Source organism: Pristiophorus japonicus, chromosome 4 (genome assembly GCF_044704955.1).
Source record: "Pristiophorus japonicus isolate sPriJap1 chromosome 4, sPriJap1.hap1, whole genome shotgun sequence".
Taxonomy (NCBI): Eukaryota; Metazoa; Chordata; class Chondrichthyes; family Pristiophoridae; genus Pristiophorus; species Pristiophorus japonicus.
Genome location: NC_091980.1, coordinates 272,912,570 through 272,931,497, shown reverse-complemented (window position 1 = coordinate 272,931,497; position 18,928 = coordinate 272,912,570). Strand labels below are relative to the sequence as shown.

At 46.1% G+C, this 18,928-nt stretch overlaps 1 protein-coding gene across 2 annotated transcripts in view; it reads left to right on the top strand.

The window, feature by feature from the left end:
• The window catches only part of ppp2r5eb (protein phosphatase 2, regulatory subunit B', epsilon isoform b), a 72,581-nt gene that overhangs the window by 22,822 nt on the left and 30,831 nt on the right, over positions 1-18,928 (top strand). For both annotated transcript variants that reach the window (XM_070879477.1, XM_070879478.1), the window contains exons 5-6: positions 2,826-2,885; positions 5,103-5,211. In XM_070879477.1, coding sequence (XP_070735578.1) covers positions 2,826-2,885; positions 5,103-5,211 — 169 coding nt within the window. The remainder of the gene's footprint in view (positions 1-2,825; positions 2,886-5,102; positions 5,212-18,928) is intronic.

Below are 18,928 nucleotides of genomic sequence, written 5' to 3'. Positions count from 1 at the left end.
CCTTCAAAATTACCCTTCTTTAAGTTGTGGACCATGGTCTCCGAATTAACTGTTTCATTCTCCATCCTAATATCCTAATGCAGAATTCCACCATCTTATGGTCACTCTTCCCCAAGGGGCCTCGCACAATGAGATTGCTAATTAATCCTCTCTCATTGCACAACACCCAGTCTAAGATGGCCTCCCCCCTAGTTGGTTCCTCGACATATTGTTCTAAAAAACCATCCCTTATGCACTCCAGGAAATCCTCCTCCACCGTATTGCTTCCAGTTTGGCTCGCCCAATCTATGTGCATATTAAAGTCACCCATTATAACTGCTGCACCTTTATTGCATGCACCCCTAATTTCCTGTTTGATACCCTCCCCAACATCACTACTACTGTTTGGAGGTCTGTACACAACTCCCACTAACGTTTTTTGCCCTTTGGTGTTCTGCAGCTCTACCCATATAAATACCACATCATCCAAGCTAATGTCCTTCCTAACTATTGCATTAATCTCCTCTTTAACCAGCAATGCTACCCCACCTCCTTTTCTTTTTATTCTATCCTTCCTGAATGTTGAATACCCCTGGATGTTGAGTTCCCAGCCCTGATCATCCTGGAGCCACGTCTCCGTAATCCCAATCACATCATATTTGTTAACATCTATTTGCACAGTTAATTCATCCACCTTATTGCAGATACTCCTTGCATTAAGACACAAAGCCTTCAGGCTTGTTTTTTTTTAACACCCTTTGTCCTTTTAGAATTTTGATGTACAGTGGCTCTTTTTGTTCTTTGCCTTGGGTTTCTCTGCCCTCCACTTTTCCTCATCTCCTTTCTGTCTTTTGCTTTTGCCTCCTTTCTGTCTCCCTCTGTCTCCCTGCATTGGTTCCCATCCCCCTGCCATATTAGTTTAACTCCTCCCCAACAGCAATGAGGAAAAGTTGAGTAGGTTGGGCCTCTACTTATTGGAATTCAGAAGAATGAGAGGTGATCTTATCAAAACGTATAAGATTGAGGGGGCTTGACAAGGTGGATGCAGAGAGGATGTTTCCACTGATGGGACGACTCGAACTCGAGGACATGATCTTAGAATAAGGGGCTGCCCATTTAAAACCGAGATGAGGAGAAATTTCTTCTGAGGGTTGTAAATCTGTGGAATTCGCTGTCTCAGAAAGCTATGGAAGCTGGGACATTGAATAAATTTAAGACAGAAATGGACAGTTTCTTAAATGATAAGGGGTTATGGGGAGCAGGCGGGGAAGTGGAACTGAGTCCATGATCAGATCAGCCATGATCTTATTGACGGAGCAAGCTCGAGGGACAGTATGGCCTATTCCTGTTCCTATTTCTTATGTTAGTCAGATTGAATTGGAATTACAAAAAATTCTTAATGTAATTTTGATGCAAACTTTTTCTAAATTATATTTTTTTTCAAAAGTGGCATTATTGAAGTTTTTAAGCATTTAATTTTCAAAAATCAATAAAATATTTTCCTGGCATTGAGGGAAGGGAGAGACCTCGGCTATCAGTGCTGCAAGGAAGGAGTTTTAACCAGTATGTTCCAAATGGAACATGACTCTCTCCGGCCACCTTCTGTTATCCCTCACAATCCACATTCTTCTACCCTTTATGAGCCCCATTTCCTTCTGCATCTGCCCCTGGAAAAAAAAAAAGATCCCCCCCCACCCCCTCCCAAAATTGCTTTCCATGGTACTTTCTAACTCCTAACTGCCTAGCCTTTGGACCTCCATTCATTATCATTTCTCTACAGCTATTGATGTCCTCTACCATTCCCTCTGCTATTATCCCCAGTAAAACATTCATCATCTTCTGTCTCAGTCATTCCTCCTTCATTCCCTTTGGTGCAAAGATACAAATTTTGAACGTACCTGATGCACAGTTAGCTTAACATTGATCACCAAATCTGACTCAACCACAATAAGCTCTATTGGGTCTCCTCTGCCAAAGCTGCCCACTACTGTCGGAGCTTCTTGGAGGACAAAGATAACCCCAAGTTGTTTCTGTATTGCCAACTATCTACTTAAACTCTCTCCCCATTTTTTTACCCTGACCACTAAGAAGTGCAAGATGTTACTGGACATTTTTGCCACGAAGTTGGGAGACCATTATTCCAATGCTTCTCTACCCTTCCCCTCGTCCTTGAAGACAAACAACAATGACTTGCATTTATATAGTGCCTTTAGTGTAGGAAACGAAGCTTCACGGGCGTAATCAGACTAAAATTTACACCAAGCCAAAGAAAGAAACTAAAAGCTTGGTTAAAAATATGTTTTAAGGAGGGACTTAAAGGAGGAGAATGAACTGGAGAAGCAGAGGTTTAGGAAAGAAACTCCATATCTTGGGGCCTATTCAGCTAAAGGCACATATCAATGGTGGAACGAAGGGAGTGGGGGATGAACAAGAGGTCGGATTTGGAGGAACTCCAAGTTCTTGTCGGGTTGTAGGGATGAGGAGGTAACGGAGATAGGGAGGGGCTTTCTTTTTTCCCTACAATTTTCTCATTGGCCTGAGAATCAGGTAACACAATATTTGGTAGGTTGGTCACACCAGTGTTAAAAATCACATCTTTGATATTTATGTTGGGTAGGCAGCCAGCAGAACATTGATTGTATCAACATCCTGCAAGTAACTTCAGGTTCCAATTTGCTTTTAAAGAATATTAACATGGTGCCTTTAAGTTTAAATTTTTTGAAAAAAATTGCCACATTGATATTATAAGCTTTGGTGTTCTGTTATTTCCCCATTGTTCTTTCCAAAAATATGCAAGTGTTGCTGGCTCTTTAAGCACGTGCAGTTAACTTCATTTCTCTTTGCAGATTTGTTTATGAAACAGAACATTTTAATGGTGTAGCAGAGCTTCTGGAAATATTAGGAAGGTAAGCAGCCACTCAGATTATGTTTCTAATTTTTCTTCTCTCCTGAAATTGTTGAATCAAGCTGGGTTACAATTGCTTAGCATTCTGTTGCATCTTCCAAGTGGCTGTTTATGTCTGAGTCAAAACAGGAAGTGTTAGTTAACTACTTGGTCAGAGGGAACATCACGGCCAAGCCTCACCAGCAGCTACACGCATTCATTTTTTAGCGCGGATCACTAAATAGTGATCAGAGGTGGAAACCTTTGTTGATTACTTTTTTTTTCCCCCTTTCTAGTTCAGGTGTAGCGAGGAATATCTTTATCACTGCACCTAGTGTGTATCCATCATCTTCCTGACATTACACCTTGTTCTAGATGTAAAGCAAAATTAAAAGAAATAGATAGTAAATAATTTAATGATGAGTTCTTCTGACCTGCAGCCAGAAATTTACAAGCAGCTACCATTGCCTGGTTTTGCTCGTTTAGACCACTTCCTCACAGGGAGTACTTGAACAGTGGCCTTAAAGGGATAGGCCATGTTGAATGCAGTTCCACCTTAATAGCTAAACACCATAATTGTACTCCAGCTGGTATTCCAAAAATTATATATTGCTCTTCATAATCAAATAAATGGCTTCAAAAAAGAAAATATTTTATTTATATAGCGCCTTTCACAACCTCAGGACGTCTCAAAGTGCTTTTATAAGCCAGTGAAGTACTTTTGAAGTGCAGTCACTGTTATAGTGTAGGAAATGCAGCAGCCAATTTGCACACAACATGCTCCTTCAAACAACAATGTGATGATCTGTTTGTGATGTTGATTGAGAGAGAAATATATGCCAGGACACCCAGATAACTCCTCTGCTCCTCTTCAAAAATAGTGTCATGAGATCTTTTATGTCCACCTGAGAGTGTAGACAGGGCCTCGATTTAATGTCTCATCTGAAAGACAGCACCTCCGCCAGTGCAGCACTCCCTCAGACTGGAATGATAGCTTAGGTTTCTGTGTTCAGGTCTCGTGAACCCATAGCCTTCTGACTCGGAGGCAAGAGTGCTACCAACTGAGCCATGGCTGACAACATAACATAGCATATCATAATTAGCGCATTGGAAATGTTTCAGATTTTTCTTTAAATGGTTTGTTGACCTTCATTTCTCTTCTCTGCCACCAAAACTCTAATATCTATTGTGGAGGGAGTGAGGAGGTGAAAAAAACAAGAGAGAGAAAGATGTACTGACTGAAGATCTTACAGCAAACATCAGTGCCACCCTGTGGCTGTCTTTTTCTAAAATGTTACGTTCTAAAAATATTAATAGTTAAGCTGAGTTTTTTGCAATATGGTACAATATTTTCCTTACTAGCTATGAAAGGCAGCTGTGAAAATATTAATGAATTAATATCATTGTTATTTGTTCCCTTATCCAAAGGTTTAAATTCTGCCACTTAGTTGTCAGAGTTACATGTACCGTAACTCCTAGGTGTAATAAATTGGGATATATTTAGTGTAGATGGAGTCCTCTTGTTAATTTGGAGACGAGATTGGCATTTAGGCTTATAAAATTTGATGAACAAATGCCTGATGTGCTTAAAAATATTAATGTTGAGTCACATGTACAAGATAACCACTTTTGTATTTGGAGCTGTTTTTTTTTAATATAGACCCTTTGTATAAAGTTCCCAGAAGTTGAGTATTACATTACAGGTGCAGCATCGAAAATCCGGAGTTCCGGAATCTGGAATCTGGACTCCGGACCGATCAGTGGCAGGGTCGTCCAGAATCTGTAAAATGTTCCAGAATTTGGACCCGCTGACCCTGCCAATCTCGGGGGCCCCACCACCGCCCAACCTTTGGCCTCGCCGCCGCTGCCCTTACCTCGGGGCCTCACCACCGGCCTGCCCAAACACCACCTCCACGACGGGACCGGCCCACCCGAACAGCTCCTCTATGGCGGGGGCCCGCCCGAACAGCTGCTCCTCCATGACGGGATCGGCCCGCCCGAACAGCTCCTCCATGGCGGGGGCCCGCCCGAACAGCTCCTCCATGGCGGGGGCCCGAGCCACCCTTTCTGACGAACCTGGGCTCGGGTGTTTCCGTTAGAAAGACTATCAAAAGTCTGGAAAAGCCCGGAATCCGGAACGGTCTCGGTCCCGAAGGTTCAGGATTCTCGACGCTGCACCTGTAGTATGCAAGGTTGCAGTATTAGGTGAATAATTTTTTTCTTCTCTTTCTGTTCGCAGTATAATAAATGGGTTTGCATTGCCTCTGAAGGCCGAACATAAACAATTTCTGGTTAAGGTGCTGCTCCCTTTACATACTGTGAGGAGTTTATCACTTTTCCATGCACAGGTAGGAATTGTGCTTGATCTATTTATATTATAATTTTCTCATACCTCAATTGTTCAGCATCCACATACAGATTGAAGGTTGCTCCCATCCACAGGAAGAAAATCACCATGCATACCATCCATTTGAGAACTTTGTACCATATATGGCAGACATGACCATTCTCATTCCACTGTAAAGCCTTCATATTGGGATACAGCTGTGGTCTTTTCTGCTGTCGAAGACCACAAATCGAATGTTATTCCAAATGGGGGGGGGTCATGAAATATGATCATTTATCAATTCTTTTTGACAATCCATAATTGTCTTTGCAGTCTGTTTTTGTTCTCAGCAGATTTTGTAGCTTTCTTTTTTGTAAAGTTTGGCAGCATTCTCCAACACCAAAGCTAAATCACTGCTGTAATCTTTAGTAGCATCGTGTCTCGGGGTTGGTTCAATCCTATTTGACTCCAGCTTACCTAACTCTGGTCATTTGCAACAAATCTGGGTCTATTATGGATTTTTTTCCCCCCAGTGATCAACTTACACAACACTTAATCTTTGCTGTTTTCCATGGCCTCATGACTTTTCAAAGTTTGTTGCCTGTTTGAAAATCAGCATGGGGTTCATTTGGAAGGTTATTATGGGATGTTCTAACTTAATTTCTTCAGAAAATAAATAATGGGCCAAAAATTGCGATCTCGCCAGGTCTGTACAGAGTGCTCATGCGCCCAACGAGGCCTCGCAAAAGCCGGTTCACAATGGGGCGCGATGCGCATGCGCCAAGAACCGGCATTTCTGTTCTGACAGAATCTACGCATCCCCAGGAAAAGGACATCTGCGCGAGAGAGATTGGGCTCTTTGCCCCACTCATGCCTAGCGAATGTTCTTCAAACTTTTACGCCTGGTAAAAGCAGCTGTATAGTCTACTTTTACAAGTGTAACATTTTTAAAACATATAAAATTTAAATTAATCATTCATTTTTATATTAAAAACCCTGTACATTCAGGTAAGTTTATTTTTAACCCTATTAAAACACATTAAAAAATATATTTATTTTTTCTAAAACATTTAATTACATTTGTGAGGTGTTTTTAAAATTTATTATGCTGTGTTTCTTGTTTTTAGGAGGGTTTTCTCATTGATAATGGGAACGCATAAAAACAGAGTTCCTATTTTTATCAATGAGAATACTACCTCGTGATCGTTGGTCCAGGCCCACGTGACTCCAGCATTTCTGCACATACGGAGAAGTTATTTTCCATACGCTGCACATTGAATGAAGGCCTCTGACCGCAATTGTAGGTTTCTCCGTGACCACCAAATACTTCTATAGATTTTTTTCGGGTCAGAGGCGTTCATCCGAAGGAAGCCTCTGACCGCAATTTCTGGGCCAATTTGTTGTGAAGAGTGTTCCCAGGAACACTCCAGAATTGATGCTTCTGTGGGAAAAGGTGCCATGATTCCTTTTGAGTTCCACACAACCTCTTCTGTCAATGACGGAGCTGAACAATCTTTGGATTCCATTGTAGCAACTTTGGAATGGTTTGACACTGGTACTTTAAGTTTTTGGCTAACATTCAGGTTATTCAGTAGTTTTCACCAACAGTCATCGCAGCCCCCTTGTGTTGAGCTCTACTGTCAATCCAAGTCTGAGATCAAGACCCAGCAAGAAGGTCTACCCACTGCATCCTGCCTGCATCTTATAAAAGGCAAATCAAGGCATTGGTTGAGGAGATTCCCAGACTGGTCTATCTCCACTCTGTTTATGGCACGCCCTAGAAGGTTGATTCATAGGGCCCAAGTTTCCACACGATAAAAAACGGGTGCCCCTCCGAGCTGGGCACCCGTTTTTCGCGCCTAAAACGGCGCCTAAAAAGAACCTCGCGATTCTGGAGCGTTCTGCAGCTCCTTGTCTGTTTGGCGCGGCGCCCAGGGGGGCGGGGCCTACACTCGCACCGATTTTGTAAGTGGGAGGGGGCGGGTACTATTTAAATTAGTTTTTTTCCTGCCGGCAACGCGTTGGAGCGTTCGCGCATGCTCATTGTGAAAAAAACATTGGCACTCGGCCATTTTTGTAGTTCTTTGTAGCTGTTTAATTTTTGAACATTTTTTAATAAAAGCACATTGCCATCAGCACTTGCATTCTTCTCACTGTCTCCTTCCCCTCCCCTCCGCGGGAACGAAACGGCTGTTTAATTCCCCCCCCCCCTCCGTGGGAAGGAACGGCTGTTTAATTCCCCCCCCCCCCCGCGGGAACGAAACGGCTGTTTAATTCCCCCCCCCCCCCCTCTGTGGGAAGGAACGGCTGTTTAATTCCCCCCCCCCCTCCGTGGGAAGGAACGGCTGTTTAATTCCCCCCCCCCCCCGCGGGAACGAAACGGCTGTTTAATTCCCCCCCCCCCCCCCTCCGTGGGAAGGAACGGCTGTTTAATTCCCCCCCCCCCCCCGCGGGAACGAAACGGCTGTTTAATTCCCCCCCCTCCCCTCCGTGGGAAGGAACGGCTGTTTAATTCCCCCCCCCCCCCCCCCCCGCGGGAACGAAACGGCTGTTTAATTCCCCCCCCTCCCCTCCGTGGGAAGGAACGGCTGTTTAATTCCCCCCCCCCCCCCCCCCCGCGGGAACGAAACGGCTGTTTAATTCCCCCCCCCCCCTCCGTGGGAAGGAACGGCTGTTTAATTCCCCCCCCCCCCCCCTCCGTGGGAAGGAACGGCTGTTTAATTCCCCCCCCCCCCCCCCCCGCGGGAACGAAACGGCTGTTTAATTCCCCCCCCTCCCCTCCGTGGGAAGGAACGGCTGTTTAATTCCCCCCCCCCCCCCCCGCGGGAACGAAACGGCTGTTTAATTCCCCCCCCCCCCCCCCCCGCGGGAACGAAACGGCTGTTTAATTCCCCCCCCCCCCCCCCCCCCCCGCGGGAACGAAACGGCTGTTTAATTCCCCCCCCTCCCCTCCGCGGGAACGAAACGGCTGTTTAATTCCCCCCCCTCCCCTCCGTGGGAAGGAACGGCTGTTTCCTCCTTCCCCCCCCCCCCAGCGGGAACGAATGTCTGCAGCATTCTCCGCAGGTAGGAAGATGGTTTATTTAATCTTTTCTTTGCTTATAAATGTTTATTCAGGTTGGATTTATTTGTATAGTATTTGTAGAAGTAGAAATAAGGATTTATTGTCGAATTTAATGAGTTCCCTTCCCCTCCACCTCGTTCTGGACGCCTAATTTGTAACCTGCGCCTGATTTTTTAATGTGTAGAACAGGTTTTTTCAGTTCTACAATAATCTTTCTTGCTCCATTCTAAGTTCGTTTGGAGTACGTTTTCACTGTGGAAACTTTGAAATCAGGCGTCAGTGGCCGGACACGCCCCCTTTTGAAGAAAAAATTCTGTTCCAAAGTGAAACTGTTCTAACTGACTAGAACTGCAGAAAAAAAAATGTGGAGAATTGCGATTTCTAAGATAGTCCGTTCTCCACCAGTTGCTCCTAAAAATCAGGCGCAAATCATGTGGAAACTTGGGCCCATAGAGTTTGCTCCAGAACTGTCTAGAGCAGCTTGGCTTGGGATATGAAAAGTGTGTTTGAACAATGTACTCAAGACACTTGTGTACTTTCCTTGATTTTCTATAAAGGGTGAGAAATAGGGTTACTTATGAACTGTCTGTGATATGACATGTGCTATTCACTAAACATATATCTTAATCGATAAGTACATTGTTTAAATGATATGCAATTACATTTTAAAGATAACTAAACCAGAGTGATGCAGTAACTTGTGAAATGCTCTAGGATGTTTTGCTATATTGAAGGCTCTATAAAAGTGCAAGTTTTCATTTCCATTATTCTTGCGGTACTGTGAATCTTTTGCATTTGTTCATGATCCCTATGACCAGATAGTTTTATGCTCATTAGGTCACCTGCATTGTCAAAATATTTTACTTGGTAGAAGGTAATCTTATGAGGTTGTGATTGATGTACATTTTTGGGCAGAGTATAGGAAGTGTCTGTCTAGGAGTGGATCCTATCTAGGAGTGATTGATGCTGACTTAGTGCCTGTAGTGGAAGAAACATTTATTTTTCCTAGCACCGAGAAGACTCAACTTGTTGAGCATAAAAATGAATCTCCTACAAAACACCTTGGGTACATGATCTAATCTAAGTTCCACGTGACCCTTGTTATATTCATTAAAGGAAAATGGTGAAGTAGTGTCAGAAATGCACAGTAAATGTTATCTCGAGTGATGAGACAGATTAACATTTCATGTGTGGCTACTTAGGAACATAGAAAATAGGTGCAGGAGTAGGCCATTCGGCTCTTCAAGCCTGCGCCACCATTCAATATGATCATAATTGCAAGCTCTAGCAAAGAGTGTAGACTCAAAAATGATCCTGTCTTTTCTTCTGATGCTGATGGACCTGATGTATTTCCAGCACTGTGTTTATTTCAGATTTGTAGCTTTTTTCTTTTTTTAATGATGCAGGGGCATGTTATACAGGGTCGTTGTTCATAATGGGAACCTCTCTGCCTCTCCACCTCCTTCTTTAAGACCCTCCTTAAGACTCGCCTCCTTGATTAAGCTTTTAATAGCCTTAATATCTCCTTTGGCTGGGCATTAAACTTTACTTTCTGTGAAGTACCTTGCAACATTTTTTCTACATTAAAGGTGCTGTATAGATGCAAGTTGTTGAGCTGTTCTATTACAACATTGAGTTTTGGAAGAAAAATGCATAATTTACTGTTTTTATCATTGGAATTTTTTTTTAGATATCATTGCTGGATATATTGGGATATTGTGGTCTTGTCTTGGCGATCTAACAGTGAATTGTAGGAGTGGGAAATGGTAGTGTTCGCGCAAACCTTTCCACATACTCTTAGGGCTCAAGTTTCGGCCTGAGTTGCTCCTATTTTTTTGGACCAACTGGTTTAGAATGGAGTATCTTAGAAATTGCAATTCTCGGCATTTAGTTTGCTCCAGTTCAAATCAGTTAGAACAGTTTCATTTTGGAACAGATTTTTTTTCAAAAGGGGGTGTGTCCGGCTACTTACGCCTGTTTTGAAAGTTTAGGCAGTGAAAATTTACTCCAAACTAACTTAGAATGGAGTAAGTGTAGATATTTGTACGCTCAGAAAAACCTTGTCTACACTTTACAAATCAGGCGTAGGGAACGTGGGGGGGTGGAGAAGGGAAGTAATTAAATTCTACAAGCATTCAACAGTCTTATACAAATAAAGAGCCATCCTGACTAAAAAATTATAAACAAAGCAAAGACAAAATATTGAATATTCCTACCTGTGTGAAGCAGCAGCAGCCTTCAAGCTGCGGTGCTTCAGCCAGGCCTTCCATGTTGGAGACAGGAGCGGCGTCAGTGACTCGACGGCAGCCCAACAACAACGGCAGCAGCAGCAGCCTTCGAGCTGCGGTGCTTCAGGCAGGCCTTCCTTCCATGTAGGAGGCAGGGGCGGCATCAGTGGCTCGATGGTAGCCGAAGACACAGCAAGCAGCCTTCGAGCTGCGAGGGAAGCTGAGGCCATTCGGCCACGGGATAGGGGCGGCGGCAGAAGCTCACGACGGCCAAAGACACAGCAAGCAGCCTTCGAGCTGCGAGGGAGACTGAGGCCATTCGGCCAAGGATAGGGAGAGGCAGCCAGATAGCTAGTTTGAAACTTAAATTTGCAGAATGGGTGCTGCACCACGGATTATGCAATGGGTTCGCCAGCAATTCACTGCATAGGAGAGAATTGATTAGAGCTCACCGCACCAGGAACGTCATGGCCTGTAGGCTGATGGGCAGGAGACCTTACCCACGTCGGCAATATTGAGCCAGGCGCTCGTACTTGGACATGAGTGAGGCTGATTGTGTCAAAAGGCTGCGTTTCTGCAGAGAAGTTGTTGCTGAGATCTGTGATATGCTGAGAGCAGATTTGCAGCCCAGAAGCAGAATGCCAACTGCCTTGTCTGTTGAAGTGACGGTAACAGCTGCACTTGCCTTCTATGCCTCGGGATCGTTTCAGATTACAGCTGGAGATGTGTGCGCCATCTTTCAACGTGCACTACATGCCTGCGTTTACCAGGTCATGGCTGCACTGTATGCGCGGAAGAATGACCATCAATTTCCCAATGACCGCACAAGCGATCCATGAGAGGGCTGTGGGCTTCTTCAGGATTGCCGGCTTCCCAAAGGTACAGGGCTACATTGATTGTACCCACATAGCCTTGCGAGCACCTGTGGAGGATTCCGAGCAGTACAGGAATAGAAAAAGTTTCCACTCCAATGTGCAGCTCGTGTGTGACGACAAGCAGCGCATCATGTCAGTCGATGCGAGATACCCTGGCAGCACCCATGATGCGTTCATCCTACGCGACAGCGTTCTATCTGACATGTTTGAGCAGCAGCCAGAAGGGCAGAGCTGGCTACTGGGAGACAAAGGGTCCTGGCTCATGACGTCCCTACGCGTGACACGGACAGAAGCTGACCGTCAATACAACATGGCGCACATTGCGACGAGCAGCATCATTGAGAGGAGCATTGGCATATTGAAACAACGTTTCCGTTGCCTGGACTATTCCGGAGGCCACTTGCAATACTCTCCTCAGATTGTCGGTCACTTTTCTGTCGTGTGCTGCATGCTCCATAACTTAGCCATCATGTGGCAGCAGGAGCTGGTAGTGGAACCAGAAGACCCACGTGAGGGTCCAGTGCCTGATAGTATTACGGAAGAGCAGGATGTGGATGATGATGACGATCAGGAAAGCATGCAAGTGACTGATGCCGGAGCACGAGGTTGGAGGAGGGCCGTCCATCGTGCTCCTTTAACGATTGCTCGAGCCCTGTGCCAGCAGCTCATCCGTGAACACTTCAATTACTGATGCCTGAGGGCTCTGCGACCACTGTTGCGCATGGACATGTTTATTCTTTGCAGTTGTTCCTACGTTGTGTTGTGTTAATGGAAGATGAATCAGTTTTAATGAAAAAATATTTTATTGAAAAGTTAACACAACAAATTTTATTGGGACATCAAACTTTACTTTTTAATATGACTCTTGAAGATCACAAAACTTTAAGATCACTTATAAACTTGTACAGTTACAAAAGTTAGAAAACAATTTCAATGTGAAAAATCTTATACTCTTAGGATCACTTAGACTTCAGGATCACTTTTTAGGTGCAAAATTAAATAAGATACAAAATGTGAGAGCATTTACACTAAGATCACTTAAAAACCCAAAGATCACAAATTGTAAAGTTACAAAACTTACAAAACAATTTCAGTTTGAAAAACGCTACTACAGCTACATCAAGAACAAGAACAAAAGCAGCAAAGAAAGGCTGCAACCATCTCATCCACATCTCAGTGAATGTTCACTTCTTCATGGGGGTGTCATTTGATTGGCGGGGCTGTGTACCCTTATTGCAGCAGCTACCTTCATGATGGCCTGTGCCGTCACTTGCATGCTCTCCCTGACGGCCTGTGCTGTCGATTGCACTCCCTCGGACATTCCCTCCCTAAGTTCCCGTGTCATTACTGCTATTTCTCCCGTCAGGACTGTCACCTCTTCACCCACTGCACTGATGCTACCGATGAATGATCGGGTAAGCTCATTGGTCTCCATGCCCAATGCCACAACCTGAGCCGCATCTGTTGCACGCTGCATCTCAGGAGAGCGTGTCTCCAATCTCCTTCTCTTCTGCCTGGGTCTGCCTTGTGGCACCACTACACTGGGAGGTGCAGGCACGGACGGTGGGACGCTCTGTGTTCCAAACGGCAGTACTAGAGAGAGAGGCACGGGCTGGGATGGTGGAACGCCCTGTGTTCCAGACGGCAGTACTAGAGAGAGAGGCGCGGGCTGGGATGGTGGGGCGCTCGGTGTTCCAGACAACGGCACCCAAGTGCAAGCAGTGGGCTGGGATGGTGGGTGAATGGGTGTAAACTGCTCCATTATATCACCAGCAGCACTGGGACCCGCAACGTCAGAATCAAAACCATGGAAGGTGGAACCAGAACCTATGAGAGTGGGAGGCGCAGGCTCGGACGGTGGTGCACTGGCTGTAAACTGCTGCATTACACCAGCAGCACCACTGGGACCCGCAACATCGGAATCAAAACCATGGAAGGTGGAACCAGAACCTATGCAAGGGATTGAAACTCTGATGCCCCTTCATGGGGGCTCATAAACATTAATTTGGAAGCTCTCCCACGTAGACATTTCAGTCATCGCCGCCATCATCCAGTCTGGATCGTCTGCATCTGGTTATACTGGTTCTTGTTCTGTATCTTCAGGATCCTCAGGATTGGCAGCAGCAGCATCAGCATCATCATGTTCTGCAAAATACATCAGAACAGTCAAATGTTTAACAGCAAGGGAGGGGGCCGGATGGGTAACATGTGTACTCTCACACAAATCAGGTTAGGCAGCAGGTTGATTTAAAGGGCCACGATGCATTTTCAGGACTTACCCTCTTCCTCGCGTGCGGGCCCAGCTTGTGCTGTACTGATTGCTTTTCTCCATGTACGACTCATCACAGCAGCTACCCTCTGTTCCAAGGGTGTCAGTGGATGCAGATTGGGCGCGCCTCCTCCTGTTCGAGTTGCTTCCCTTTTGTTGTGGGCCAATTTCTTCTGCAAAGAGTAAAATCTAACTTTTTAGAGTGTGCCTTTCTGCAGGGTGGGACATACAGATAGTCACATTACAATTACGATTACATTAAAAATTGAAAATATTACTTACACTAACGACTTGACCAAGGTCGTGCCATTTCTTTTTACACTGACTTCCAGATCTCATGGTATGTACCACTGCGCAGTAATCTTCTGCAACTTGGTTCCAGCGTTTCTTCATTTCTTTAGGTGCCAATTTTATGCGACCTCTGTTGCTGGTATCTAGCTCCTGCCATCTCTGCTCAATGACGTTGACTAATATCTCCACTTCCTCATGCAAGAAATTCTTTGTTCTTGGTGGATGTTGTTCCATTGCTGTATTGAATTGACACTCTTATTTTTCAAAACACGGTCCTTAATTTGCATGCACCTATGCAGCACCTGTTCTGGAAATTTAGCAGTGAAAAGCAGCACTCATTGATTTCAGCAGGTGATTTATTCAACAGTGCTGCTAAAAGCACTCCTTCAGTCACACAAAAATCACCAAAATTCAATCCCAAGCTTTTCCAGAGGTCCACGAGACAAATCAGCACTTTTCTTTAAGTTCCTTTAAAAATGGCCGAGTGCCAATGTTTCTGGCGCATGCGCAGGGCTGCCGGCACGACGTTGCCTCATTTAACTTAGCCCCGCCCCCCTCCACTTGCAGAATCGGCGCGACTCTGTGGCTCCGCCCCCCCGCTGCTGTGTGCGCGCCACGCCGAGCTCCCAGGGACCAGCAAGGAGCCGGAGAATTGAGGGGTATTTTTCTGTCTCGCTTTTAGTCGTGAAAAACAGGCGTCCAGGCCGGGGCTGCACTGTTCAAGGCGCGGCCCGAAACTTGACCCCATACTATCCATTCTTTTTACAAAATTGAGTAGGTAGAATATTTAAAACTAGACATAAATTGAAGTGATTATACTTTCCCAAATAACTCCAACCTAAAGCGACGTAGTACTATACTCTCTCTCATTTAGGGGGATGAATGTGAAACATATCCTCAACTTACATTTAACATAAGGTTGTAATTTTTAATTGGAATTGTACTTTGTCAGAAATTTCTCCGTCATTATGCTCAATAGGTACTTTGTTAGTTGATAAGGGAGTGGCATTGATGACAGCTGTGGGAAAGTCTGTTCAGGAAACAAAGTGGCTGCTGATTGAATGCAGTACTAAGGAACCTAAAAAGAAAGACTTGCATTTATATAGCACCTTTCATGACCTCGAGAGGTCCCAAAATTCTTTGCAGTCAATGAAGTACTTTTGAAGTGTAGTCACTGTTGTAATGTAGGAAATGTGGCTGCTGGGGGCAGAGCGAGAGCCCTGCTCCAAAAACAGTGCCGGCAGCTGCGCGCATGCGCAGTAGCGCCCGGCCATCCCAGCGCGTCCTGTCTCCGGGGCAACGACCTTATCCCAGGCCGAAGGGACATCGCCACTATCCCGGGCCGAGTGGCCTGCGCATCTTACCTGGCGGCGGGGCCCGTCTGCCCGGCCTCCTGCTGGGAGCGGCCCCGCCCAACGAGTCGTCGGCAGCGGCGGCTCGGCATCTGCTACGTGTGTGTCCCGCCCGAAGTCCTCGGCGGCTCACACAGCCTCTCGCTGGGGGCGGGCCACGCCGAAAGAGTCGTCGGCGGCCCGGCATCGTCGCCATCTTCTCTTTCTTTCTCTTCCCCCTCCCCCCCCCCCCCCCCCCACCACCCATCATCTCCTCCCTCTTCCTTCTCAACCCCCCCACCCCCATCATCATCTCTTCCCCCACCCCCATCATCGTCTCTCCCCCACCCCCCATCATCGTCTCTCCCCCACCCCCCATCATCATCTCTCCCCCACCCCCCATCATCGTCTCTCCCCCACCCCCCATCATCGTCTCTCCCCCACCCCCCATCAGCATCTCTCCCCCACCCCCCATCAGCATCTCTCCCCCACCCCCCATCAGCATCTCTCCCCCACCCCCCATCAGCATCTCTCCCCCACCCCCCATCAGCATCTCTCCCCCACCCCCCATCAGCATCTCTCCCCCACCCCCCATCAGCATCTCTCCCCCACCCCCCATCAGCATCTCTCCCCCACCCCCCATCAGCATCTCTCCCCCACCCCCCATCAGCATCTCTCCCCCACCCCCCATCAGCATCTCTCCCCCACCCCCCATCAGCATCTCTCCCCCACCCCCCATCAGCATCTCTCCCCCACCCCCCATCAGCATCTCTCCCCCACCCCCCATCAGCATCTCTCCCCCACCCCCCATCAGCATCTCTCCCCCACCCCCCATCAGCATCTCTCCCCCACCCCCCATCAGCATCTCTCCCCCACCCCCCATCAGCATCTCTCCCCCACCCCCCATCAGCATCTCTCCCCCACCCCCCATCAGCATCTCTCCCCCACCCCCCATCAGCATCTCTCCCCCACCCCCCATCAGCATCTCTCCCCCACCCCCCATCAGCATCTCTCCCCCACCCCCCATCAGCATCTCTCCCCCACCCCCCATCAGCATCTCTCCCCCACCCCCCATCAGCATCTCTCCCCCACCCCCCATCAGCATCTCTCCCCCACCCCCCATCAGCATCTCTCCCCCACCCCCCATCAGCATCTCTCCCCCACCCCCCATCAGCATCTCTCCCCCACCCCCCATCAGCATCTCTCCCCCACCCCCCATCAGCATCTCTCCCCCACCCCCCATCAGCATCTCTCCCCCACCCCCCATCAGCATCTCTCCCCCACCCCCCATCAGCATCTCTCCCCCACCCCCCATCAGCATCTCTCCCCCACCCCCCATCAGCATCTCTCCCCCACCCCCCATCAGCATCTCTCCCCCACCCCCCATCAGCATCTCTCCCCCACCCCCCATCAGCATCTCTCCCCCACCCCCCATCAGCATCTCTCCCCCACCCCCCATCAGCATCTCTCCCCCACCCCCCATCAGCATCTCTCCCCCACCCCCCATCAGCATCTCTCCCCCACCCCCCATCAGCATCATCATCTCTCTCTCTCTCTCTCTCTCTCTCTCTCTCTCTCTCTCTCTCTCACTCTCTCTCCCCCTGTCCCTGTCCCCATCATCTCTTTCTCTTCTCCCCCCCCCCCACCCCCCCATCATCTTCTCTTCCCCCCCCCACACCCCCCCCCCATCATCTCTTTTCCCCCCCCCCCCCCCCCCATCATCATCTCTTTTCCCCCCCTCCATCTTCTTCTCTTCCCCACCCCCCCCCCCCCCAATCTTCTCCCCGGTGCTGCAGTATGTGAGTAGAAATAATTTTTTATTTATTGTGATTTTAAAATTTTTTTTTTAATTAATTATTTTGGATTGATTTATTGGTTTATTTATTGATTTATTTATCATTCATTATTGATGATGGCTCTTTATTTGTAAAAGTGAAGTGTTTAATGTTTGTAAACCCCCTCCCCCCCCCCCCCATCCCCCCTATCTCTCGTTCCCTACGCCTGATTTGTAATGTGTAGGCAAGGTTTTTCTGAGCGTACGAAAATCTACCCTTACTCCATTCTAAGTTAGTTTGGAGTAAGTTTTCACTGCCTAAACTTGTAAAACAGGCGTAAGTGGCCGGACACGTCTCCTTTTGGAAAAAAAAATCTGTTCTAAAATGAAACTGTTCTAACTGACTAGAATTGGAGCAAACTAAATGCCGAGAATTGCAATTTCTAAGATGCTCCATTCTAAACTAATTGCTCCAAAAAAATAGGAGCAACTCAGGCCGAAACTTGACCCTCAAAAATGAGTCCTTTGGTGGCTGGACAGTCCAATATGCGAGCCACAGACTGTCACGGGTGGGGACAGATAGTCGTTGAGGGAAGGGTGGGTGGGACTGATTTGCCGCATGCTCTTTCCACTGCCTGCGCTTGATTTCTGCGTGCTCTCAGCGATGAGATACACTGCACTAGTATTAGTGTAGCACTAAATGGATTAAACTACATGAGTGTCTTCTAATCAGTTAGGAGCTGAAACATCAGATCAGACATGGACCCAATTAGTATTCTGTTTATAGAACAGAGTTTCATGGATATTGGTATAAAAATGGAAATTGAACTTTTATTTAAAAAAAAAAAATTGTGTGGTTTCATGGAGGATTACTATAGTTGTGTGCAATGATTTTTACTTGTAGCTAGAATCGGAGTTCTTTTCTTATGGCCTGGCCATTACAAGGATTGTGAAGTCTCATTATTTCTGGGAAATTTTAAAATAAATGTTTAACTTTTTTAACTTTATTGAAGTGTGTTGGTATGCTGCTTCTATTTTCCAGTGGATCAAATTTTGATTCTGAAAAAAAGAGCGTATCGTGGTCATATGGCCACTGTCATTTAGCTGTGTGGTGTTATCATGTGCCATTGTATAAATGGCCTTTCAGTGATGTTACACTGCCAATATCATAGTACATAAGAATTGTGTGCTAAATTTAGATCGTATACACAAGGAGCTGTTGCACAGGGATCTTATGGTCCAAAGTACAGCAGCACCTAATGTAAAAGCTTCTTTAAACTGCAGATGGTCCAGTGTGTTTTGTTAAAGTTGTCAGTGCATGCAGTACTACTGAAATAAAGTAATAAAAATGCTCAATTGTCAGAGGCTTTAAAATACAGTATTATCTATAAATTACTAAAATTAGTACTTAAATGTTAGTTATGCTGGACTCTGTGCTTCTCTCTGTTCTACCCCATTCCCTATCTGACCTATTTTTAATATTTGCTTATATTTTTCCTACATAATCTAACTACTTGTATATTAATCATTTCTAATCCTTTTGTAATTTCTAAGTTTTTTTTTTTAAACGTTTTATTTTTCCTTCTGGTTCCAACAAGCCATTTTGGAAGTGGGAAGAGCTTTGCAAAATAAATGGGTTTTCATTGACTTGTTTTAATAATCAACTGTTTTGGCAGCTGTAGGCCCATAATTTAATAATGGATCTAGTTGCCTTTAATGCCAATGATGAATCATTGATGTCCTTAAATGACTGCTTAAAAACAAGCAGCTCTGTCAGTGAGTTAATGCATTATAATGCACACCCTGGAAATCGACAGCACTTTTATGAGTAAACCGTTGCAGCAATCGAGCGTTAATAATGAAAAAGTTAGGCATATACTGTAGGGCGCAATGACTGATACAAAGTA